General features: G+C 39.2%; 1 protein-coding gene across 2 annotated transcripts in view; it reads right to left on the bottom strand.

Moving 5' to 3' along the window:
* The window catches only part of Odad2 (outer dynein arm docking complex subunit 2), a 154,142-nt gene that overhangs the window by 49,839 nt on the left and 85,426 nt on the right, over positions 1-18,877 (bottom strand). For both annotated transcript variants that reach the window (XM_042277920.2, XM_042277921.2), the window contains one exon: positions 17,190-17,304. In XM_042277920.2, coding sequence (XP_042133854.1) covers positions 17,190-17,304 — 115 coding nt within the window. The remainder of the gene's footprint in view (positions 1-17,189; positions 17,305-18,877) is intronic.

Here is an 18,877-nt window from a genome sequence, read left to right as displayed (position 1 = left end):
ACACAGTCCTCATGTGTGGTGACACCCAACTGTCAAATTATCTTGTTGACAATTCTCTGAGGAAGGAGAGAATATCAATAAAAAGATTTAAAATTTTAAAGGACAGTTAAATAGACCTTCTATTCAGTTTAAGTGAAAACTTAATAACTGAAAGAAAAAAGAAAGGCTCAACAGAGCAAGAGGAAGAGCCACTCAGTGAACAGATCAAGTCAGATGATCTGCTCTAAAGAGCCTAAGGGAAGGAGTGAAGAGGATTGGACAGCATCTCAGAGGCCTGGGACATTATCAAGTACATCAGTATTTACATGTGACAGTTCTAGAAAGAAAGGAGCAGATGGAATGTTTGAAACATAATTCTCAAGCAGCATTTTCTAAAGCTATGTTAAAGCCTTCCATCTATGCATCCAAGTAAATCAACAAATGTCATGTAAGATAGACTCAAGGAGATCTAAATTTAAACACATCATAGTTTAACTCTGGCAAGACAAAGAATCTTGAAAGATGCAAAACAAAATGAGCCATCCCTTGGAAACTTCATTAATATTAAGGGCTCACTTCTTACCAGAAAGCATGGACACATGGTCAAGGTGGTGGACTGGGAAGACACAGGCCCACATTCCCCCATGAAACAGTAAACACCGGTACAGAGTGACGAAAACAAGCCTGTCGGAGCTCTGGAAACCAGTTCAGAAATCTACAGCAAAGAAGCCATTGCCAAACCAACAGAGAGCTTCTTTCAAAGGGGCACACTCACTTGCTCTCCCCTTTCCCTGGTGGAGCACATGCCATCAGGAGACCGCAAGGGCCAGCATGGAGACAGTGGTCAACACTTGGGCTGCAGGCTGACTAAGAGATTTGACTCAGAGCTGTGACAGAGCACTGCGGCCAAGCCAGGATCTCAAGTGGCGGAGGCTACAGGGGAGACGGGCGGTGTGTAGAAATTGCTGGAACCACAGTTTCACAGATATCTCAGGGTAAGACTGTACAGGCAAATAGAGACAACAAAACATGCATGACTACAAGAAGAAGTGGGAGTGAGACCCTTCGGGAAACGCAGATATTTAAAAAGAGCTGAGTATATGTGATACATTATGTACAGAGGTGCAGATCAAATATATGACCACAAGAGACACAAGAAGCTTGATGCTTTTGTTCTGGGCAATCCCAGGTTTCTACTAGTTGGTAATGTAGTACATATTGTCCAATCCAGTCTATAAATAGTTTTAGCAACTCCTGTTTTTCAAATATTCAATTTGAAACAAACATACAACAATGTACAAAGAAGTAGGAACGCATGAATTAGCTAAAAGAACAAAATAAATGTCTAGAAACCAATTCTAAAGAAGCAAATGCGTCAGACTGACTAGGCAAAGGTTTTAAAACTTAAGTATACCCAAAGTAAAAATAAGAGCTAGAGGAAACCAGGAAAACTGTTAGAAAATGAAAATGTCAGCAAAGAAATAAAAATTCTTCATATGAAAGGAACCAAACAAATTCTGAACCTAAAATATGATGCCTGAATGGAAAAAATTCACTAGTAGAGTGTAACATAAGCTTAACGGGCAGAATGGAACAATCAGGAAGTAGAGACACACTTGGATTTATAATGTCTGAACTTCTAAGGGTCTCACTCTAGCTTCCTGTGGGCATCCATGCTTTGTCATTTCCATTTGCCTGTGATGCCTGTGAAACATGGTCCCTGTGATTTCTGTACACCTCCCATGTTGACTCTGTGGCTTCTGCCACTGTTATCCTGAGTTGTCTATGGGGCTCATCAGAACTCACCTGAAAAAAATTGAGTTAAAGAAGAAAAAATGATGAGTGTATGAAAGTGACACTATCTGAAGAATTCTTGGATGAAATATTACAAATATAAGGTAAGATACACAAACACAGAAGTCAAAGAAGCATCAACAAGACACACAATACTCAAACTGTTCCAAGACACAGAGTTTCCAAATGTGGCAAGGGAAAGAAAACCAGTGAGTCACATGCAAGTGACCTCAATATGAATGGCTCTGTTGTAAAATATTATTTTAAGTTGTGTTACTTTTGTTTATGCTGCATTTGTTTAACTCTGTGAAGCTGTGTTACTGTGCCTGTCTAATGATCTAATTAAAGACCATTTATTACACCTGATGGTCTAATAAAGAACAGAATGGCCAATAGCAAGGCAGGAGAAAGGATAGGCAGGGCTGGCAGGCAGAGAGAACATATAGAAGAAGAAATCTGGGAGGAAAAAAGTAGCCAAAGAAGGAGGAGGACAGCAGGGGCCAGCCACCCAGCTGCACAGCCATGGAGTAAGAGTGAAAGTAAGATTACAGAAGTAAGAAGAGGAAAAAGCTCAGAGGTAAAAGGTAGATGGGATAATTTAAAGCTAAGGAAAGCTGGCTAGAAACAAGCCAAGCTAAGGCCAGGCATTTATGAGCAAGAATAAGCCTTTGTGTGTGATTTATTTGAAAGCTGGGTGGTGGGCCCCCAAAAGAGCAAAAACAACCAACAACATGTCTCTACAGAAGCCTCCAGTAGAATGACAGAAGAGATACATTTAACACAATAAAGGGTAAATCTGTCAGCTGAAAATTCTATATAAAGCAAATAGTCCTACAAGAATGAAATAAATTTTGTGAGAAGACAAAGTGGAGTTACATGTCATTGAAATTAAGGTACTATCATTCTATTTAATGTCATTACTGACAGGAAAACACTTATTTTTGCTATTTCATTGCTTTTCTGTGTTTTATAGCTTTTCAACTCTTGTTTCCTTAGTTACTTCTGTCTTTTGTGTTCAGCTGACTGTTCATAATGATCTATTTTGATGATTTTCTTATTTGCCTTATGCATATTTTATATTTTCTTTGTGGTCACCATGGAAATTGCATATCCTCTTTTAATGACATGTAAATCCACTTTGTCTTCTCACAAAATTTATGTTATTGGTATTACAAATATCCAGGAGTATGCATTGACAATAATATTCTGCATGAGTTTTCAAATCTTGTAAAGAATAAAAGAAGCAACACAAAAAAAATTGCTTAAAGAAAAATGCCAAGATGGAATAACAAAATAAGCCACACTCCTACAATATGCTACATATAAGACATCCATTTGAGTTCTAACAGCATTCAAAAGTTGAAAACAAAAGCTTAGAAAAGGATATTTATGAAAATAGTAGACAAGAGAAGGAAGGGTATATTCATCAATAGATAACAAATATACCAATCCAAAACTGTTGTGAAAGACAAAAAGAATATGGGGCTGAAGAGATGGTTTTACAGAGGACCCAGGTTTCATTCCCAGCACCCATATGGTGGTTTACAACCATCTGTAACTCCAGGTCTAAGGCTACCCCCTTCTGGCCTCCATATGCACCAGGTAAGCATGTGATGCCCAGACACACATGGAGGTAAAACACACCAATACATGTAAGGATAAATATGTTTTTGGTGGGCTAAAGAATTGAATTAATAATCGATAAGATGTAATAAAGAGAAACTTGTATTCAGCAAATGTCAGAAGTCGGACATATGTGAAGTGATTATTGACTGACCTGAAGAGAGAAAAAGCCACCTCCAGAGAGTAACAGTGAGGGATGTCAACACTGCACTTTTAATCGTGGGCAGAACTAGAACAATGATGATAATGACAACGAAGGACATGGGACTTGAACTTGTGTGCGTGGTACAGCAAGCATTGCACACACAAGCAGGATGCATGCGTGTCTCAAGTGCACAGTACATGTTCTCCAAATAGGCCATGTTGGGATAATAAGAAAGCCTTTAAAATGTTGAAAGCCTGAATTCATATGAAGGATCTTTTTAAACAAAGTGGAATAAACAAAGAAATCTACTGCTGGAAGAAACTGGGAAATTCACAATTATGTGTAAATTAACATTTTTTATATTTATGCATTTATAAATAAGAAGACATCACAAGGAAAACAGAAAAATACAGAGAACTCTGAAATAAAGAGCAAGCTATTAAAAAGATTAATAAATTAAAAAACCATGAGTTTGACTAAGAAAAATCATGAGTTAGACTAAGAAGTAAAATCAGTAATGAATGAAAGGATATTAGGACAATTTCATAGAAGTGAAAAGGATTAGAAGAGAATATTTTGAGCAATTACATGCCAACAGATTGAACATAACATACCTACTCAAAATGGATAAATTCCCAGGAACACACAACCTAACAAGACTTATCTTGACCACAAATTGAATAGATAATGACCAAGGAGACTGGAAAAGCATTTTAAAAGTGTCCTAAAGAGAAGGGTGCAAAGGCTTTGTGGTGAACTGTGTAAGATGTTCAAAGAGTTAAAATGAATTCTTTAAAAACTCTTTCAAGGAATGCAGAGAGAAGGAATATTACCAAGCTCACTGTGTAAGGTTGCCACTCTAGTAGCAGAGCTGCAATTTCTAACATATAAACAATCCTATCCAACAGGCCAATAGCTCTTATAAATACAGATGTAACTGCAATGAAGTTCTAGCACACCTGTGTAGAAAAGTGGTAGATCACAACAAAGTGAGATTTATTCCTTTGTTGTGATCAAATCAAATAAATCAAAATAAATATGTAGAATCCATCAACAAACACAAAGAAGGTAAATGCAGACATCATCCTCCCAACTGATCCAAAAAACAAAAAAATAAAAGCATTTGCCAAAGGTCAATGCTCTTTCATGACTAACAGAGCCAAAGACCAGCCAGAGTAGAGAGAGAAGAAACTATCTCAAACTAAGAAAAGGCCTCTATGGAGAACCCTGCAGTTCACATTTGTCAATGATAAGACACTTCCCCTGAGGCCAGGAACAAGAAACAGACACCGGCTTTCATCAGTTTCATCCATCAAAGCATGGAAGTACTCGTAACAATGAGGCAAGAGAGCCAATCAAAATTACCCCAATTCGAGGGAAGGAGACAAGGTCTCACCCACAGAACTGAGGACCAGTGAAGAGCTGCTCAGACTGACACCTGACTGAAGTTGCCAAGTGACAGGACAAAGGAGTATCACAGCCATCAACCGCCTGTCCATGCAGCAGGAGAATTCATTAACCAGAGCAGTCAACCATCTCACATGAAAATCAGGACAGCATTTCTGTTTATGACAACAACAAAAAGAATAAAACTTAGTAGAGAAAGGCAAATTAAGTCCTGTGTTTATGGCCTAGAAGACTTAACATTAACATGTCAGTTCTATACAAAGTGATCTACAGACTCAGTATAATTCCATCAAACTCCTAATACACTGCCTGGGGAGATGGCTCAGTGGGTACAGGGCTTGCCACACAACAGTGAGGACCTGAGGTCAACTCCCCAGAAGCCATGTGTGCTGGTTTGAATAAAAATGGGCCCCATAGGCTCGTATATTTAAAGGCTTAGTTACCAGAGAGTGGTACTATTTGAAAGGATCGAAAGGATTTGGAGGTGTGGCCTTGTTGAAGGAAGTGTGTCACTAGGGGAGAGCTTTGAGGTTTCAAACCCATGCTAAGCCCAAAGCCTCTCTCTGCCTATGGATCAGGATGTAGCTCTCAGCTACTGCTCAGCTACTGCCAGCATGCTGCCATGCTCCCTGCCATGATGATGATGTACTAAACCTCTGAAACCGTGAGCAAGCCCACAGTCAAATGTTTTCTTTTTTTTTTTTTTGGTTTTTCGAGACAGGGTTTCTCTGTGTAGCTTTGCGCCTTTCCTGGAACTCACTTGGTAGCCCAGGCTGGCCTTGAACTCACAGAGATCCGCCTGGCTCTGCCTCCCGAGTGCTGGGATTAAAGGCGTGCGCCACCACCGCCCGGCTAAATGTTTTCTTTTTAAGAGCTGCCTTGGTCATGGTGTGTGTTCACAATAATGAAACAGTGACTAAGACACCATGTAAAGCTGGGTGTGGTAGCATACATCTGTAGTCCCAGTGATCATGAGGTGAGATGGGAGACAAAATCAGGAGAACCCACAGAAGCTTGTGGTCCAGCAACCCGGGCATGTGAAACAGCAAAGAAGGTGGAAGACAGGGACTGATATCTGTCTGATATTGACCTTTGATGGCCACATCCACGCCTTGCCATGAACACACATGTGCATACATAATCCATACACAGCATGCATAAACACACAAAAATTTAAGATCAAAATCTTAGTAACTTTTTGAGATAGATAAATTGATCTTCAAATTTATATGCAATCTTAAGGGAAGCTGAACAAACCTAAACAATCTTAAAAAGAAGGAAATGGAGATTATCTATTTCCTGGTCTCAAAACATATTACAGGGCTGCAGTCTTGGAAGCATGAAGGCACACAGCCATAACAGTGCATGTAGACAGAGCAGAGTCCCGGACGCAAACCTGCTTGCTGATGTGACATTTTTTGACATGGTATTTAGATCATCCCATGATGAAGGACAGTGTTTTCAACAGAAGGTGCTGAGAAAATAAGGATATCCATATGCAGAAGCAATGAAATTGCTCCTTACCATCCACTCTAGCAAAAGTGAACTCAAAAATAGATACAAATCTAAGCATGAGACCTGAAAATAAAAATCCTAGATGCAAAAGTCACAAGTTCAATGTAGCCAAAGTCACCAGCACACTGAGCTAGGTCTAAATGCATTTCAGAAGGACCTTCCTTCACATTTGATAAAGGTATTCCAAGCAAGTGACTCAAACCTTGTTCATTTCTCTTTCTCTTTTCTTTTTGAGACAGAGTCTCTCTATGTAGTCTTGGCTGTCCTGGAACCCACTATGTAGACCAGGCTGGCCTCAAACTCACAGACACAGCCTGCCTCTGCCTCCCAAGTGCTGGGATTAAAGGTGTGCACCATCACACCTAACAAATCTTGTTCATTTCTGGAAAGGTAATGTATATAAACCTGGACTTCTACATTCATGAAAAGAGGCCAAAAAACAAATGGGCAGCCTGTGGTCACTTATTGGATAAAATTGAGTCCTTAGAGAGACAGGGATGGACAGACGTCTGTGAGTAGATAGTGGGAAAGGGGAAGTTGTTGGAACAGAGTCCTTTGGGCAGAAAAGCAAATGTGCCAGGGAAGAACAGACTTAGCCTGAAAGAGAAGATAATAGCCACATGTTCTATGAATACAGCATGCGATTCTGAATTTATATGCTGTGTGTGTGAGTGTCTTCTTTCAGAAATGACTGAAATGATTGAAGGATAGACTAAGTTCACAGATATTAAAATAAAAGTATCTCCCACCCATGGGTAACACACTCCCTACAGATTCTGTAACAGAATCCCTATCAGCGAGAGGAAGGAGGAATTTTGAGAGACTGGTGAAGCCCAGGCAGCAGCAGGAATAAGCTCACGTGAGATTATTCCTCACACTGACGCACTGATCACACAGACTGGTGATCCTGGGTGTGACTGCATGATTCTCTCTAGCAGCATGCAACAGGGAAGTGTGTCCCCAGGGTTGAGGGTTTCCAGGCATGGGCAATGGGCAGAAAAAAGGGTAAATAGAGTGGAGGTATGTGGAATGGAGTCAATGCAATGATACATCATAGATCTAAGGTGCCCAAGGAGGGAACTGAATGAACACAGGAAGAGAACAATGGCCAAAGAGCACAGGACTCAGCAGACAGCCCTTTGCTGGGGTCAAAGTGCAACACAGGGTCCCTGGGGTCCTAGTCAGATGTCTGTGTCAGCGCATCTTGACATGCACAGTTTCTGATGGGGACAAGCACCGTGTGAAATCTTGAACATTTGGGACTGGGTTGGGCAGGATGATAACATCAATGTAGACATAATGGTCAATTTAATAAAGAATCACCACCTATGCTCTCAAAATTAAAGGGCAAGTGGTTTTGTAAGTGGGAAATGGTGGGCACATGACTTTGCATGTATTTGTATATACAGTACCTGTCAGGAATTGGTTATTTGTGTAGACTTGACTTTCTGTTGTAGCAACTCCACTCATTGATAGACTCCCAAGTCCATCATAGCTGAAAAGCAAGAGGTGTGTATGATGGGAATCCAGGTGAAGGTGCAGGCAAACTTTATAGCAAGTGGCTCCTCCAGCCATCTCTAAAGATGGTCTTTTCAAATGTTGAACTCGTAATGCATATTAATGTTGGAAGATAGGCTTTTTAGCACCCATACTTAGTATTTGCTGTGGTGTCCTCACCTGAAAATCTGCTATACAGAGAGAGAGAGAGAGAGAGAGAGAGAGAGAGAGAGAGAGAGAGAAGAAGGAGGGAGGGAGAGACAGAGACAGAGACAGAGAAAGGGAGATATGGGGGAGAACTTTAAGGATTTTGGAAGCTCGGAGTTCAGAAGAGGAGCATCCTTAGAAGTATTTGCTAAGCTAAAATGCTAGCAGAGCCCCAGACATGTGGGACATCACAAGGCCAAAGCTACTCAACAGAGGCTTGGCTGTTTTTAACGAGGCTGATCCTTGTTAGCTGTGCATTCTGTGGGCCAAGCTCGGCCGCGTCAAAGCGCCCAGCTATGTTTATGTAAAGCAGTGGGTTCAGTAGGAAACAAAACCCTCCACAGGCCTTCTTCGGCTCTCCCTGGCTCCCCGAGTGGCCATGGCTCATTGGGCATCTGAAGTTAAACAGAGTGATGTCACATTCCTGTCCTGTTTGGTCAGCTGTGTTCTGTCACACCTGTGGTCAGGAAGCTGGCTCCTTCCACACTCGGGGCTCAGCATTCCTGGCTAAAATTGCCCAGGCATGTCTTCTAGCCTTACAGAAATTAACTTCTCCTTGGGGGAGCATACACCACAGTCTCTCATTAGCTTCTCAGTCATAGTTGCTCCTGATGTGATTGTAATTGAAAAGACTGGAGATTTTTTTCCCCCTCCAAGATCAATATTCAAAGCTAGACAGAATCTTCTAAACAAGTGGCAAAATAAGGTTTAAGCAGGCTGTGAGAACAAATGATCTCATGGACACATTACAGATCTGGAGTTTCCTTCCTGATTCTGTAACTGGCTTCTGTATGGTTTATTCTGAAATAAACGTATCTGTTTCCTATCTACTGCATGCAGATTTAGCTATCATAAATTAGTATAGATTACATAATTCACACTTTTATAGTGCTTCTTATGAAAAGTAAATTTATTCAAACTCTCATTCTTTCTTGTTGAAAACTTTTAAAACTCATTAATGGAAGGAAACTGAATTAAGAAAGCCACTTTAAATATTGCCTAGTGACATCTTTAAAAGGCAACTGTTTAGAAAGAAACAGAGTTCTTGTAAACATTGTCCAAAGGCTTTAAGGGATTGTTAGTGAAGACACAATTCTACATTCTTTCATGGACTCCTGTTACTTTTCAATAGCATACTCTGTGTACCATGTGCACATGGAGCACAGAGCATCAGCTGAAGAGCATTTTGCTTAAGAACTAAGAATTGAATACATGTGGTCTGCCAGGCTCAGTGGTTGATGTCTTTACATTACAGCTTCATAACACCAAACACCTGTTCATCAGCTGGATTCCTCTCAAGACGTGTTTGCTCATGCAGCTTGAAGGCAATGGCTCTCTACTTGCACTTACAGAGTTTGAAATGTATTAGTCTGCAGCCAGCTTTTAAGCTTATGAAAGGGGGTAAATAATATCACTCAGAGGTCAAATCTTAGGATCTCTGTGGGTTGTTTTTTTTTAAATTGATCATAATCAGAAAAAAATTCTAAATCCCCATGTGGAAAACATTATAAATAATAAGCTTTTAAATAAAACTCCTTAAGAAAGTGTGTAGTGAATGTTTTGTAACCAGGTAACTTTCATAGATTGAAGAACACTAAGTAGCTGACCCCCTGCCCTAAACATTCATTCATATTTAGACAGGCTGATTATCTCATGATTTGAATTTTCAATCACATGAACAATGGGTAGCAAATCAATCAGGAAAATATGTTTCATCTAGAACATTATATCTCTAAATTATCAAAACGTATTAAAGTCTTACTTTTCCAAATGACAAAGCAGTTTTAAGCTTTGCATTGAGACAGTTGTGTGCTATTGGAAAGGTCAGTAGTTTTACTATTACTATGGAAATCCAGCACACCATTGGTCTTATGTACATAATAACCAAGTGATGGCAGTAAAGGGGCACTGCTGGTGTGTACCATAAACCAGTCCCTCAGCTATCCAGGACTCATCACTGAAGACTTTGATTCTGGGCTCTGCTGATGGGCCACTTCATGGAGAAGCACACGTAAATATTTTCTAATAAGATGTAAAACATTCACTATCAGCAACTTTTACATCTTAGTTTCTTAAGCAATCATCTGAAAAATGTGTTCTAATGTATATGTACTAGCAATACAGAGACAGGCAACATCTGTTTTGAACAGCTATATCACACCATGTTCACACCCACAGACACTGGACATAAGACTCTTAAGTTTCATGACATCTGAGCTGTGTGGCTCGGTCCCTGACACAGCAATGACTTGGCTGACAGCAGGCTAGAGCACTTTCAGCCCCTTTTCCTGGACTCTGATCTATGACTGACAAGGACTGGCTCCTGCAGACTTACTGTCAGGGCCATGAATCCAAACAATGAAGTTACTAATTTCACAGTGCTATCAAATCCTGTAATTCAGGGTTAGTAAATCGAAAATTGCTCGTAAAAGCATCACCTGTGAAAACTGAGAAGAGAGTTCCTCACCAAACGAATAAAAGAGAAAGTCTTCCCTGATAGACCACTGAGCCAGAGCACATCTAGGTGGGAATGGGAGGATGCAGGAAGAATCTGCTAGGCTTTTTCCAGAAGCCTCATTTTACCACAAACTAGAAGCCCTGGTACACTTGAGCAAAGCACCTTGCCCATCACTCAGGATTTATGATCTCTTCAGCAAAAAATTTCAACTCATCTAAACACAGTAAAACAGTGTACAAAAACTCTGGGCAAAAGTGCAAATCTGGGTATGATCACATGGAAAAGTTTGGGATGGAGAAATAACAGAGCAGAAGATACTTGTGTATATTCACAATAATGTGAGTCTTGGTCCACATTACTTCAGATACCTCAAAGGTAGTTGATTGGAAGATGCACTGAGTTTTTGTTCTACAAGACATGTTCCTGGGGAGCGAAACCCAAGTGTCTGCTAATGAAACCCAGATAGTTTTACTTTTTCTTCATGAAAGAACAGTCTAAAGGCTCCGATGAAATTTTGTTTCACTTCACCTCACTCTGTTTTTAAACCCTAGACACTTGATTATGTAAGTAAATAATGGCATAACCATATGGTGAAACACTACCAGCTAAAGAGAATTAATGATATAAAGGCACCATGTAGTCCCACACCTGTGATCCAAGTACTCAAGAGGGTAAAACAAGCATACTGTCAGGAGTCAGAGGCCAGCCTGGGCAAGAGAATTCACTCTTGACTATGAAAAACTTACATTAGTCACATCTCAAGTGCTCAACAGGACCTCCATCTAATGGTTGCCTTATTTGAACATTGTCTTGATAGGTCCTACATCTAATGGTTGCTGTATTTGAACAATGTCTTGATAGGGCCTGCATCTATTGGTTGCTGTATTTGAACAATGTCTTGATAGGTCCTACATCTAATGGTTGCTGTATTTGAACATTGTCTTGATAGGGCCTACATCTAGTTGTTGTATTTGAACATTGTCTTGATAGGTCCTACATCTAATGGTTGCTGTATTTGAACATTGTCTTGATGGGGCCTGCATCTAATGGTTGCTGTATTTGAACATTGTCTTGATAGGGCCTGCATCTAGTGGTTGTTGTATTTGAACATTGTCTTGATAGGGCCTGGATCTAATGCTCTACTTGAACAGTGCATTCTCTTCATTGCAGGCAGTTTCACTAAAACTCTCTTAGACTGTGTCTTGACTGAGATCTGTAGACACAATAGTATGCTATATATTTTTTAATTAAATGTGGGTTCTTTTCCACCTTCCTGCCTGACATAGTCTGTACCCTATGACTGAATAGCTCTCAGCCTCAGGAGAACAAATTGTGTAGTCAAAAGATGCCAAGAGGAAGACCAACCCAATGTTCACCTTTTGACCTGGGAGAGGGAACCCTCACAAATCTTAGACCCTTACACATCAAGGTACCTTCTTTTTCCAACTTCAAGGGCCAGACCTCCCATGCTATAACAATGGTTTTAAAACTTTCCCTCAGATATCTCTCAATACATTTTCTGAAATAAAAATTTACTCTCATTTACTTTAATATCTAAAATGTTTTATCACAAATTTAATCAAATATATGTGGTCTATAGCATTAATATTTTGACTCCATGAGTTTAGTTCATTCAAATTATATAAATATCTATGGTCCTCTCTATAACACAATAAGAAAAACCAAGGCCTTGTTGAAAGGACTAAACTAGTAATCTGCTGGAAAAGTCAGATTTCAAATTTTTCAAATTCACATAATGGCATTAAACTAGATCCTGTTAATAACTTTCTAATTTCTTAATTCAGAATCAAAGCCAGATCTATGATTGGTAGAGAGACATACGCAGGAAGGCCATGTGTTTGCTGCCTGGATAAGGATGTGACTTTCTTGGTAATTCTTCCCAGAAGATTCTTGCCTTTGAGCTCACTGGACTCCCTTTAGGATTTTCACATAGGAGAGTTGTTCTTTTGAGTGGCATTTCCCCCAAATCTTATACTGCTTAATCAATGTGCTTGTAAGATTAAAACACAGCAGTAGCCAGGGCTTCCTGTCCCACATCAGAGCTCTCTCTAGCTCTATCCATACAATAGAAGACAGATGAGATGATAGATGGATGGATGATAGTTTAATAGATAGACATAGCTGGATGGACAGACAATAGATAGATAGTTGACAAATACAGATAGATGATAGATAACTTGATAGCTTGATAGATGATAGACACACATACCTCTTCCATAATCAGCTGTCACATAAATCTTAATTATCTTTTGTATTTCATGTAGTCTTCTTAGCACTAAGCTTCAAGAAAGAACAATTCATTTTTCCTCTACTTGCTTCTCTGAACTCATTGCTCACCTTAGGACAACCTGTATAAGTTCCCAATGGAAATGATGATGACCAGTAACCATAAATACCTCACATTTAGTGTCCTCTTTTCAGTTTTTAAAGCATTAAATAATCACTCTCTTTGGGCTAATGACATTGGGATAATCCCTCTCCTTGATTTGGGCTTTCCTGTAATCCCCTTCCTCATCAGACTTTCACTCCCCAGCCTGTCTTTCTCCCTTCACACTATTGCTGGGCATCTCCTCTCATTCTACTTCCTCTCCCTTTCATCTACCTTGACACCCACCTCCCCCTTCATACATTGATGATTGCACACACACACACACACACACACACACACACACACACACACACACACCTCCAGAAATATCTAGATTCGTATATCAAATGACTAGACACTTTCACCTGAACAAAAGCAAATTCACTATCTCCCTCCAAAGTCATCTTTTTCTTGTGTGTGGTGAAGCTTACAACATGGGACAGTGGTCAAAGAAAAGCAAACCAAAGCCATTTCGATATCTTTGTTGACTGCCTCTCCACAGCCTCCTCTTCAGGTACCAGTTCTGACTGTATTTCTCAGTTATTTATTCTTTACATCTGATCTTTGAGTCACACTGCTGTTGTATCAGGTCAAGTTCTAATTATTTTCATCTAGGCTGCTGCAATAGCTTCATTAGTCACCCACCGATGTATTTTCAAATTATCCATGCTCTCTTAAAATTCTTCAAATGCTCATGGTACCCAAATGTCTCCCTTCATATGTCTCTCTTTCCTCAGAACAGGTTAGAAGAATGTGAGGTTGCAGATTCAGAAACTAAGTTGGTGGCGATGGGGAATGAGCAGAGAACAGGTGACATTCAAGAGAAATGGGTTGAGGGGAATGCTCTCCAAGAATTGCTCCAGACTAGGTTTGGAGTCATGAGAAGAGGGCTGCCTGATGCTTACAGTTTGAATGGAGTTCACTTTAGGCTGACAGCACAGAAGACCAGCCAGACATTCAGGACAGATGATTGCACAGAAATTCTGGCTATGAAAATAATGGTTTCACTCAATCCTAGTATAAGATATATAGGAAGATTTGGGAATGACATCTATGAGAAACAGGACACAATAGACATGTAATAACAGCACGAAGCAAAAATGCTATATGTAAAATAGTGTCATACCAGCAAACTCTACATCAGACTGGATAATTTCAATGATCATTAGGAATTAACTGGTCCTCTTTTCCAGAAAAGGGGACAGTCTTGCATGCATTACCTAACGCTTCTCCCATTGCCTACAAGTGCTGGCACTTGTGAATCTTTCCAATTTAGAGAGTGTCTCACTTATGGAAACTTTTCAAAAAATAATGACTAGTCCTTCTCCTGAGTTAACCCTCTTCCTTTTCATGTGTCTCCATGTTCTGCTTTCTTCTTACTTCTGCTCACATTCTTGGTTATTTACTAGACTTTATCTTCCAGATAATTATCTAGACATATCAACTGTAGAAGCAATTATTCATTCTACTAAATGAATTGTTTTATTAAATAATGTTTAAAGCTTTTTTGAGGTAAGACCTCATCTCACAGCCCAGGCTGATATATAACTTGATATCTAGTCTAGGCTGACCTTGAGCTCATGGTGAACCTCCTGCCTCAGCCTCCCCAAGCTTTGGAATTACAGGTATGAACTATTATCCTGAGTTTATTTTGCCAAGTTATGGTTACTTTAAAAAGAAAACTTTCCTTATTCAAAATTTTTTATTATAACAGTCTATATGGACATAGTGTTCCCCATTAGACCTTTCCAAAGATAATTAGTTTTTTAAATTTTAAATGTATATTCTGCATCTTACATTATCTCTGTGGCCTCTAAAGTTCATTATACTAGTTTCAGTTTGTCTTTTAATACCATTAACATTCTTAAATACCTGGTTATTGCTTTAATATTTATGAACATTTATGAATGAAGGACTGGGATGACAGCTGAAGAAGGAACTGATAAGAATTATCCTACAAGTACATGTATTAATTTTTAACCAATAGGCTACTTTCTTGCTTCCTAACTAATATTTAAACTTTATATTAAATTTCTGTTTATATTTTAATAGAAATCATATCATACATCTACTGCAGCTTGCCACTTGGCTTACTACATTTGTGAGATGAACACATTACTTAAATTTATTTTCTATTGCTGTGCTGTATAATATAACATGAATAGACTATTATCTTATTGTCCATTTTCCTCTAGGTGAACACTTGAGATCATTATCATTTCTTCATTTATTTCTGATGTGATAAAAATATGAATATGATTGAATAATGATTTTGTAGCAGCAAAATCAAAATCCACTCCTAGCAAACTTCACAACTAACTCATTTTTCACATTTAGGTCACACTAAATTTTTTTTTAGAAAATATTCAGTGGCAAGAGTCTTTTAAGAGAAATTGGAACCCACATGGCAGCTCTACAGCTCCAGGGGATCCGACATCCTCACAGAGACAAATGTGCACATAAAATAAAAATAAATAGATGAAACACTTAAAAAAAGAGAAACTGCCTCCACCACTTTTTTTTCTTCTTTTTTTCTGGTTTATTCCTATCTATTACAAATGTATAAAAAATCCTCCATCAACGCTGCTGATAGCAGCAGAACCTTGAGAAATATACCTTTGGTTTGCCTCAGAAAAGGAACACATATTGTACTGTAAAGTTTATAAAATTGGCGCAAAACATTGTGATAATGTTACAATACCAGTTTTAAGAGTTCAGTGACTAATGGGGAGCCGATGGGATACATGCAGAACTGTGAAAGTGATCTCACTTAGCCAGCTGTACACGTAGACTGTAAATCTACATTCAGATCATTTCTGATCTAAGACTATCATCTCAGTTTATCTGTTGATAGCTTACTTTTCCTGGTTTGGTCTGACAGAATGATTGAATGCTTTTGTACAAAAATCAGAGCCTTAAAAACAAGGATTTGGTGAGATTGTAAAATGGTGTGCCACTTCGGCAAAACAGTTTGGTGGTTGGTCAAAATGCAAAACATTGTTACTCTGTTACTCAACAATTCTACCCTTAGGAATATAACCTCAAACTACTGAAAATGTGCACCTATGAAACATGTACATGAAGGTTTACAGCAGTGTGTTGCTAATAGTAAAAAAGTTAAAACAACTCAAATAGCTATCAAATACTGGAGAGAAATAAAATGTGGCTTATTCATACAATAGAATATTATTAAGACATAAAAATGAATGAGAAACTGACAGATTAAATGACTGGTGAACCTTCATAATTTCATTTGTAGATCTTTCCATTTCTAATTTATAAATACATTTGGGGTTATAAATTATAAATGTACTGCCTCCTGTCAACATTGTATACTTCTACTTGATGATTTCTGTGTCAAACATTATATGGAAATGTTTCCAAGTATTTTCTGTATTAACTGTGAATGAATAGAACAAAATAAATTGCCTGTGGGAAAAAAAAAAAAAAAAAGAGAAACTGGAAAATGTAAAGTAAAGGTGAGAGAAGCAGGCTGGATTTGGTGGCACATACCTAAAATCACAGCTACTCAGGAGGCTGAAGGAGGAGGATCCCAACTTCAAGGCCTGCCTGAAAGCCCAGGTCAGCCTGGCAACTGAGCACGCCTCTATACCGAAACAAAATGCAGAAGAGTGCCTCAGTTGTCCAGAGCACTTTCCTAGTGTGCATGAGACTCAGCTTCCACCCCAGTGCCGCCAAAAGAGAAGCAGGCTGAAAAGAGATCTTTGAAGAAAATATCAAAATGTACAGATGAAGACTAAAATAACTAATAAATAGATTCTTCCAACAAATAAACCTTTGATCCTGTCATTAATGTTAAGAAAAGTGACCTTTTCAGGAACACCTTGCTGTTCCTGCTGCTGTAACCCCTGGGGAAACAGCCAAGGTCCCCCAATTTGTCCTCTCTGTAAACAACAGAATGCAACGCAGTCAACTTTCTCATTGCCTCAAAGACAAGAGCAAGACGACATTGCTGTTACCTTTGCCTGGTTTCATGTGACATTTTTCAAAAAACCAGAAGAAACCATTGCTGGAAATCACTTTAGCATAAACATTTAGTCTTCTTTTTCTACAAGATCAATCTGACCAAGAGTGAGTCCAAACAAATTAGTAGTTGTGCCGACTATTCAGGGGCTTAGAAGTTCTAGAACAGACAGGTTTGCAATCCCTTCTACCTTGGCATTTTCGATGCAGGGACAGAGTGCCCACGCTGCACTGGCCTTTACATCTGGATGTGGATTTTTGAGCAGGGACCACAGCAAGCGAACTCCATCTAAGCGATCAATTATCCTGTGGAGAAGGCAGAGACAGTAATGTGAACTATAATCAGTAAATGAATGGGAAAATTCAAGTGGCCCCCTTAGTCACACAATTCTAGTTTCTCCCCAGACATTTCTGCTGGAATGTCTTTTGATCAATACTCCCAGAACAGTGGGGAGTACATACTGTTGAATGGTCAAGCCCAGTGACTTCAGTTTCAATCTTTATGACCCGGAAAGCACGCTGCATAATAATTATGATTCACATAAACTAAAATCAAGCCACACAATGTCTCAATTAGCTGTCCACAGACTGTTACCTCTATGTAAAAAGTACTGGTTCTTTCACATAATAACTTCTAAATACTCTCCAAAACAAATATTTATGCCTCAGAGTTGTACAGTTACCTTTTTTATTTGGTCTGTGTTTAATTGACTTACCCTACGGTATGACATATTTTAAACTCCTCCAGTCCTAATCTAGCATTAGGAATTAAAATCATCACACTACAGTGCATCTTTTGTTGGGCATGCATAACACATAACTTGTTTTCCATGTGCTCCCTTCCCAGCAAGCCCAGCCCAGCAGACCATGTTGTAATTACTTAAACATACTGTAATCAAAATATCTTCATGACTAGCTGAAAAATGGATTATCATCAGAGCCATCTCTGCACCATCTGTCTTCTGTTTATGTGTCAATCAGTCCAGGGAACATAACCTTGCAACAAGGTCCACAGAGTGCTGGGGGTGGAGGGGAAGGCCAAACAAACCTTAATGCCCTTCACAAACACGGCTTTGTTCACAAAGATGCATTAAATAGAAAGCAGATGAAGGAAGATAAGGACCATCACAATTCCTTCGGCTTTTAATCTCCGGTTCAGCCGAACACATGTAGTATTTAGCCCTCAGCAGAGTAAATTCTGCTAGCTTTTAAAATGCCATTCAAATTCTTCCTTTATAATTGACATTTTAAGAAATCTACATTTCTTGATTACTTGAGATGAGTTTGCCAGGGGAAAAATATGTATTATCCAATATTCCCAGGTGGGTTATGGGCAGCTTTGTGAGAGGGGTGATGCTAAGAGCCTGTAGCAAGAGAGAAACTTAAGAAAGTAACTCCTCTCGCTGCAGAGATCGCTCAGCACTGAAGAACCCTCTCTGCTCTTCCAGAGGATTCAATGTCCGTTCCCAGCAACCAAGCTGGATGGCTCACAAATGCCTGCCTGTAATTCTAGCTCTAGGAGATCCAATACCCTCTTCAGGAACATACCAACCCATAGACACATAGGCATTCACATAATTAAAAATAATTAAAATTTAAAGTAAATAAAATAAGGAGGAAAGCAATCCAGAAAGTCACTCTGTGTCTACCTCTAGCCTCCAAATGAACACTGACATGTGCACACACAGGAACATATACACGGACTGTACAAATGCACACACACACACACACACACACACACACACACACGAGAGAGAGAGAGAGAGAGAGAGAGAGAGAGAGAGAGAGAGAGAGAGAGAGAGAGTAAGATATCCTTTCCCCCCAGACAAAATTTTACAATTACCTACAAAAATTCACTGTTCGTTTCATTCCAGAGACT

This window comes from Peromyscus maniculatus, chromosome 5 (genome assembly GCF_049852395.1).
Source record: "Peromyscus maniculatus bairdii isolate BWxNUB_F1_BW_parent chromosome 5, HU_Pman_BW_mat_3.1, whole genome shotgun sequence".
In the NCBI taxonomy this organism is placed as follows: domain Eukaryota; kingdom Metazoa; phylum Chordata; class Mammalia; order Rodentia; family Cricetidae; genus Peromyscus; species Peromyscus maniculatus.
The sequence above is the reverse complement of the archived record's forward strand: the minus strand, read 5'-3'. Positions and strand labels throughout refer to the sequence as shown.